This window comes from Myotis davidii, unplaced genomic scaffold, assembly GCF_000327345.1.
Source record: "Myotis davidii unplaced genomic scaffold, ASM32734v1 scaffold38, whole genome shotgun sequence".
Taxonomy (NCBI): Eukaryota; Metazoa; Chordata; class Mammalia; order Chiroptera; family Vespertilionidae; genus Myotis; species Myotis davidii.
Window position 1 is genome coordinate 3,987,319 of NW_006291383.1, and position 8,396 is coordinate 3,995,714.

At 40.2% G+C, this 8,396-nt stretch overlaps 1 protein-coding gene across 5 annotated transcripts in view; it reads right to left on the reverse strand.

The window, feature by feature from the left end:
* Positions 1-8,390, reverse strand: part of RPRD1B (regulation of nuclear pre-mRNA domain containing 1B) — a 59,640-nt gene extending 51,250 nt beyond the window's left edge. For 3 of the 5 annotated variants that reach the window (XR_435720.2, XM_006764489.2, XM_015564438.1), the window contains exons 1-2: positions 8,211-8,390; positions 2,354-2,483 (exon numbers count right to left, since the gene is read on the reverse strand). Coding sequence is in view for 4 of the 5 variants with exons in the window: in XM_006764489.2 (XP_006764552.1) it covers positions 2,354-2,483; positions 8,211-8,361 (281 nt within the window). In the remaining variant the exon portion in view is untranslated. Of the gene's footprint in view, positions 1-2,353; positions 2,484-8,021; positions 8,059-8,210 lie in introns of those variants that run through there. The other 2 variants (XM_015564437.1, XM_015564439.1) reach the window with 2 other exon arrangements.
* Between the last annotated feature and the right edge of the window lie 6 nt (positions 8,391-8,396).

An 8,396-nucleotide genomic window follows, 5' to 3' on the forward strand; every position in this document is an offset into this window, starting at 1 on the left:
TAATGCTCTCCAGCACTTGTCGAAGCTGCTGCCTCAACTGACATAACAGTAATTCCTGGAAGTCTTCATGGTTCAGAAAGCATCCCCAGGACTTTTGGACTATGGCTATGTTCTCTACAGTTCTTTGTGGATTTGTTGATGATAGATAGCCATGCTCACAGGTGTGAGATGGTACCTCATTGTTGTTTTGATTTGCATTTCTCAGATGATTAGTGACTTTGAGCAAGTTTTCATATGTCTCTTGGCTTTCTGAATGTCCTCTTTTGAAAGGTGTCTATTTAGGTCGTTTGCCAATTTTTTGATTGGATTGTTTATCTTCCTTTTGTTAAGTTGTATGAGTTCCCTATAAATTTTGGTGATTAGGCCCAAAAAGGAATTTTCTATCCTGATATTCATTGTTCATTCTCCTTCTGCCAACCACTTCTATTTACCCTTTTCTGAATTTGGGGCAGCGAACGATTACTATTCAATTTTTAAATAAAAATGTTATATTTAATAACGCTACAGAAAACTATTTTAGTCAATTTCCTACACCCTAAATTAATTAACTAAATCATTAAATATTTACTGAATCCCTCTCTGTGCCAGGGCAGACCACAATGTTGCCCAGCTCCTGGGACACCAGCATTCACAGCAAGGCTACATAAATGGTATCCCCTTAAAGCTACATAACCCAGCAGCTCTGTGCCAGACACTTCACTAAGCGCATTCCTATGAAGCAGCAAAGACCTTGGAAGAGTCATTGTACTATGTACTTTCAAACATACTGCTTTGCTTTTTTTTTTCTTGCATATGCCCTGACTGGGGATTGAGCCTGCAACCTTGGTGTATCAGGACAAGGCTCTAACCAAGTGAGCTGGCCTGCCAGAGCATTTTTTTTCCTATTGATTTGAGAGAGAGAGGAAGAGAGGTAAGGGGGAGGAGGGGCACGAAGAAAGGGGGTAGGGGAGAGAGAAAGGATGTTTCAAGTGCTAGACTGGATTTGTTGTTCCACTTACATTCACTTATGCATTCATCATTTCTTATATGTGCCCTATACAGGATGGAACTCACAACCTTGGCGTGTTGGGACGAGGCTCTAACCAACTGAACTGCCCAGCCAGGGTGACCATACTGTTTTACTTTAGCCTCACAACTCTAATTAGGAAACTTGGGCTCAAAAAGCTAAGTATCACATATAAAGTCACTCAGTGTTGGAGGCAGAGCTACAGCCAATGTCTAAGAAACAGAACTAAATCTCCTCAAAACAAGAAAAAAACCTATCTCCAGTTTCCAACAGCTACTCTAGTAGTTTGTTCTAAGTTTACTCTGTTATAAGGAGACAAGTTCATCGATTTATTCAATTTCATAACACATTTTCTTCAATGCCCATGTTCACCAGAAGAGCGAACCAGCTATGTAGTGGACAAACAAGTCTTTTTTTTCCACCTCTAGAAATCTAGATGTAATTTCTTTCTTTTGGATTTCTCATTTTATTCCTTTAAATGTTTTAAATCTTTCATGGAGTGCAGACTTATTTTCACATTTAAGACTTTTCACTTACACTTTAGACCCTAGAAAAAATTTTATTTAACCCACTAGTCTCCTTTGTGTACGTCCCAATTTCCTTTTGCAAAGACATTTATTTTTTTATGTTTACTGAATAATAAGTTAGTGCAAAATTGTTTTTCTCTGCTCTTCCTATGCAACTAACTTGTGTGTATAGAAAAACAACTTGTTTTTAAATGAATAAGAACGATTTATAAAACTTTTAATCAAATGGATGTTCTCTGTGATACTAGGTCGATGTGTGCTTTATGCTCCAGTCCTCTCTGTTATAAAAAACAGTGCAAAGACTTCATATGATAAAGCCAGAGCAAATATCTACTTTCCACACTAGTAATTACCTTTGCAGCGACAGTAATGACCACTATTTCTAATAAACCAGACATCCAGAAGGAAGTAAGTAAAAATAAAGGCTAAGTAACTAATTTCTTGCTAATAAGGTTTTGTTACTGGGAGGTTCCCTTGTACTATTTGGCTTTATGTTTTAGACCATAAGCTAGAGACAATTAAGCCAAACAAAGAAAAATACCATACTCAAGAAATGAATTCAATAAATGACTACATCTAGGGAAAAGGATGATTCAAGTGCTAGACTGAATTCCTTAATGCATCAAAATGTTTATATGGCTGAGGTAGTTTTTAAGGGCCCAGGAAAATATAAAACCATAACTTAGCCTTCGCATCACTCTGTGAAGCACATCTATGTAAAGTACAAGTTATCAATTTACAAAAGTTACCTTGAAAAAGGAAAGAACAAAAAGGAAAGGTAATATATTTTAAAATAAAACAAAAAAAAGAGACAACATACCTGGCAACATGAGAAAAAGCATCCACAAGGACAGATTCAAATTCTCTAGTGAATTCAGGTCCTTTCCTTTTACTGTTTTGGATGACATCATTTGCTAAATATAGAAAAGTAAGCTTTCTATTTGATTTGGCTGGAAAAAAAGAAAAGATAATTTAACTTACATTAAGGAAATTCTCAATTCACAATTCTTTGCCCTAAGCTACTCCTAAGTTATATTAAGACAAGTATTATCTACTTGAGGCCAAGACTGTTATGTGTTTGAAAAACCAACTAAGGAACTTCTAACAAAAGAGGTTTGAGAATACAATTTTTGTAAAAACAAAACAAAAATGGACCATCTTCATTTCTGTGTTATTTTAACCAGGGTAATTAATGAGCAGTAAAAATGAAGATAATCTGAAGAAAATTCCTAAAGGATAAGCAGTCAATATTCTCCAGAAGACATGTTAAAGCCAAGGTTTTCATTTACTCTATTGTAAAAATGAACTTTTCTAACTCACTATTATTGTCAAATACTGCAAAATGAAAGACTGAGGTGGGTTCTTGTAATTAATGCTCCTAGACTGAGAATTCTCTTTGAACATTCTAATACCCATCATCAATTACATCAATTCTAAAATCCAGAGCAATCTCTAGATGCACCAATGGATATTATATCTCAAATACAAATATACATTGCTACATTTTTAATGAAAATTTAAACATGTTTGAAATCTGGATATGCAAAGTTATGGGTTCCACAAAAACCATAATTTTTCTCTTATACATACTCTATGTAGTATTTTCTATTACTCTATACTAGGTATCATATATTAAACCATAAAAACTTCAGGCAATATGTCTGAGTTACAGTTGCTTGGGGGAACATTACTGAATTTCCTGGCTATTATGCACATAACTTCTCAACCGTAAAGTTACATAGTTACAATTTTTGATCCCAGTTTTCTTTTAAAAGGAATAAATAAGAACACAATCAGACAGTTCAAAACACTACATTTTCTTAAACCACAATGCCAAAGTACCTGAAATATTCAAGCAAGCTCTATGTTAACCTTTACACACACCTAGTCCTTACTCCGCTTCTCTCAGAAACGTTTCTTTTGAAATGACACAGCATGTATAAATTCTGACTTAGCAGACATTGACACTTTCAAGTGTAGCCACAGAAGAATAACCCAAGTTAAAAACAAGATTTTTATAACATATTATAGTTTAAACTGATGACTTGAAGTGCTCAAAAAATTAAGTATGAATATACTGAATTGTATAAACCTTCTGGTAACAACCTAATTTTGATGGCCAACTGGTGAGAAATATTGAAAACCTGGAGCTATGCTGCTACAAAGGTATGATTATGGCAAAGTGTTTTTTTGTTGTTTTTGTTTTTAAGGGGAAAAAGCATACCTTGTTCTGGGATGTTGCAACAAGTAAAACTACCAAGTCTATAATGCCATGAAAGTTAACAGATTCAAAAGTAAAACAGCTTCAACAAAGCAAATTTGACTTCACAAAAGCGAAGCTTTACAAATTCCATATGCTTAATGTTAAAAAACTCAGAATCCATATTATAAAATGCTATGGACATTCAAGAAAGACTTGATATATTTTTCAGTATTACAAATATGATAGTTAAGAGGCCAGAGAGTCAAGGTTTTCACTATCTACAATACCAATTATTTTTCATCATCCTTAAATTTAGCAATGACTGCTTATTTAGAATAAAACTTTATCCCTCCACATCCAGCATCCTGAACAGTCAATATAAGCACCATGTGTGTAAAGGTGATATGACAAAGTCCTAGAGCACTTTAACACACAGTCATAATGCACACAACACACACACCCTCCACTCCAGCTCCAGGTGACAACTCACTTGTTCAGCTATCTTTCCAATATGACAAAATAGATCTTTTCACACTCTACTGATGCACATTCCAAACTGGTTGAAATAGTTATTGAGCAAAGTATAAATAACTAGTTGACCAAAATGTTTACTGTTTGGCTGGTTTTGACATCTAGAAAAGTAAGTTTGTAAAAAAGGCTTTTTTTATTTGCATTCAGGCCAAGATAAAATAAAAAATAAAAAAAACAGTAAAAAATATTCATCTAAGAGTATTTTATACCAAACAGTTTCATAAAGATAGGGAGAATAGAGCAAAAAGAGATAAATTAAGAATCAGTCTTAGGAAAGAAAACAATACATCAGCAATAGAAGAAAATAATACATCAGCAATAGACGTAGTACTTACATTAAGAAAAAGTAATTTTTTTAAATGTGGTAAATATTTTTTGAAGGCAATTCAGAGACAGTTTGTGAACATCTTAGGGAAAATGGCTTGACCATAGATAGAACGGTCCACTTAAAAGACCAGGGTTGGCTAGAACCTAAGGGGTGGTCAATTTGAACATTAGGGCACAAACTATTTTCCACTTTAGTGTAGGGGCATTTTCAGTTCATGAAGCCTGGATATTAGGAAGCTGTATCCTGATACTTGGAAGCATATCCTCTAGCTTTGCACTGTCCAATATGGTAGCCACTAGCCACATGAACGAACACTTGAAGTATGACTAGCAAAACTCAGGAACTAAATTTTTTATTGTATTTATTTAAAATTTTCATTGCTTAATCACACATTTCAAGTGCTCAATAGCCACCTGTGGCAAGTGGCTACCTTGCTGGACAGCACAGATATAAAACATTTCTATCATCACAGAAAGTTGTATTCGTGCTGTTTATTCAAAATGTCAGAGACCACAATTTAACTCCTATTAAGCAACTTTTTAACTGGGTAACAGGTACCATGCTAAATACTGTAGGTGTTACAAAGAAACAAGAGGTCTAGTTTCTTCCTCAAAACACAACCTAGTGAAAAAAGAGGTAACTAGAAAGAATGAAATACAGCAGTCTCTCAGTACTATCTACAAGGGGGTGGGGGGTTGGTTCCAAGACCTCCTCATTCTCCTAACCCCTGTGCCAATACCAATATCTACAGATGCTCAAGTCCCTTATATAAAACTAGAGGCTCGATGCACGAAATTTGTGCAAGGGTAGGCCTTCCTTCCCCCGGCTGCCAGCTTTGCAGCCTCACCTCCCCCCCAGCCCCACCCCCACCCGCCTTGGTCTGGTGCTGCCCGCATCCACTGCCACATACCCCACCAGTTCCCTGGTTCTGCAGAGCCCCCGGATCAATCACCCCGCAGAGGGTGTCCTGGGCCTCCCACTGCAGGGCGATCACAGAGCCCTCCCCAGACCAATTGCATCGCACCCGCCTTGGCTGGCCTGGCACCAGTGTGTCATAGCGTGGTCGTCATTCTGTTCAGCTGTTGGGTCGATTTGCATATTATGCTTTTATTATTATAGATGATATATAGCATTTGCATAACCTAAGCAAATCCTCCTATATATTTTCAATCATCTCTAGATTACTTATAATACCTAATAAAATATAAACACTATGTAAGTAGTTGCTACACTGTATTGTTTAGGGAATAATGACAAGAGAAAATAATGATATGTTCAGTACAGATGCCACCATCCTAGACCTAACTACACAGTACACATCAGCAACACCATAACATTTTCTTTTGAATATTTTCAATCCATGGTTGGATGCAGAACCTATGGATACAGAAGGCCAACTATAAATGTTAAATTGGTGTGGGATGGGAGGTAGTGATTAATTCTAATAAAAGCGCTACAGGTTTGGTTGGAAGGTTATGATCATGTTCACTTATTGCACGTAAGTGCACTGAGGCACTGGGTACTTGAAAGCACAAGTTTTGGTGTCAGAGAGCTCTGGGCTCAGGTCCCAGCTGTGTGACCCTGAACAAAGCACTTAATCTTCCCATACCTTTATCTTCTTATCCATAAAATAGGGATAACAATGCTGGCCATAACTTTCCATCATGTGAGATTAGGGTTAAAGGAGCTTCATAAATGAATGCACTTTCTAAATGGTTCCCCCATCATCACCCCAATAACTCAAGTAGGGTGAGGTGGGGAATCAAGAAGGCTTCCGAAAAGATGTGGTATTTGAGATGGACTCTCTAACCTGACTCAGAGCTTACCAGATAGGATCCTATAGAGGCAATTCACATTTTTTCACATCTCAGATGTTAGAAATACTGTATTTGAATGGCACAGTGAGGTACATGAAGGAGGTTCTGGGACCTGTAGGTTCTATCCTCCAACTTCCCAGAAGGCTGAAGGGACCTCTATCTTAGCATAGTACATATTGGGAGGTGGGTCTCTGCTAGAGGAGTAGAACTGACTCTCCTGAAAGAATCCTGAATTTTGGTGTCTGCCACCTGCTGTAGTCTGAGTTTCACCAGTTGCAAGGCCTTAAGAATACCACTTAGCCACTTCAGTTTCCTCATCCATCAAACAGGGTAGAATCCCCACCTCACTAATCATAGAGAACACAGGTAAGTTGTTTCTTAAAGGGCCTATCACATATAGGCTTCGTGTCCGCAGCTTTCAGCGGTTCTCAACCTGTGGGTCGCGACCTCTTTGGCGGTTGAACCACCCTTTCACAGGGGTCGCCTAAGACCATCCTGCATATCAGATATTTACATTACGATTCATAACAGTAGCAACATTACAGTATGAAGTAGCAACGAAAATAATTTTATGGTTGGGTCACAACATGAGGAACAGTATTTAAAGGGCCAGAAGGTTGAGAACCACTGTGCTAGGGACTCATCCGGATAGCAGATAGCTGCGTAGGTGACCATCTTTCCCCACCAGACTGTAAGCAACATGAAGGTGAAGACCCCGCCTCACCTTGCGCAATCAGTAACCCCATCTCACTGTTATTTAGCAAATGCCAGCACTGTGTCTGACACCCTTTAGATTATTCTCTTGACTATAGCCTCAGATTTTTCTCGTCTGCAAAGTTTCTACTTCACAGGACTCTGAAAACTTAAAAAATGACAATGTATCCAAAGATATCAGTCCTGGGCCTGGGACATGATAACGGCACAGTAAATATCATCATCTCCATTTTATAGGTAAGGAAACAGAGGACCAAAGAGGCTCAGCTGCTGGGGTGTGTAAATGTCAAAGTCAGGCTGCAATTCCAAAGAGTTGGCCTCTGGAGCCAACATGCTTTCAAGCACCCAACCTAGCGCCTGGCACATAATCGGCTGAGATCCAGTTCGATGGTGAGCGGGGTCTGGAATCAATGAAAGTTGCGTGGGAAGAGGAGCCTAGGTGGTGTGGCCCTTGAATCTCTCTACACTGGGAGTCACGGAACCCACTTCCCCGGGCTGTGCTGGGGACTGAGTGCGAGCATACATGCACCCGTCCTGGCATAATGACTGGCACCGAATAAGGGCTCTGCCAGCGGCAGCTATCCTCGTCCTCATTTTGCAGATGAGAAAACAAGCGGCACGCGGATGGAGAAACTCGCCCAATATGCCCCGATAGTTGAGTGGCTGAGCCAGGACTCATCTCGGCAGTCTTACTCCACAGTCTGCTGGCTCTCGCTCCAAATGCCCAGTCAAGCACCTGGCATACGACAGGCTCGGCCAGTAACCTCCACAGGGCGCTGAGCACGGCCCAGGTAATAACAGTGACAAGTGTCAGGAGGAACCCGGAGGGAAAGCGGCCGGCTGGACTGGGAGTCCGAGCACTGGCGCCCTGGGTAGTGGAACCTCCAACAAGTACCTGTAACCTTCCCAGGCCTCATTTTCCTTTTCCGAGAAATGGGGATAACACTGTCTCCAGCCTCAGAAGCGCGATCAGAGCCCGGGCCTGGAAAGCAACGCTCCTGGAAGAAGCTCGAGGGGCCCTTGCAGGGGGTGGAGGAGAGGACGGCCCGGAGAGGGCTGCGGAGGGCGGGGGGAGGGTGTTTACCTTTGCGCAGCTCGCGGTGCCACACCGAGACGATGGGTCCCGCGTGCTTGCGGTGGTGGATGAGCCACAGGGACAGGGTCTGCACGCTCTGCTGCGAGTTGCTCAGCTCCGAGAGCTTCTTCTCCAGCGCGGATTCCGAGAAGGAGGACATGGTGGCGGCGGCGAGGCCCGGCAGGGAGCGGCCTG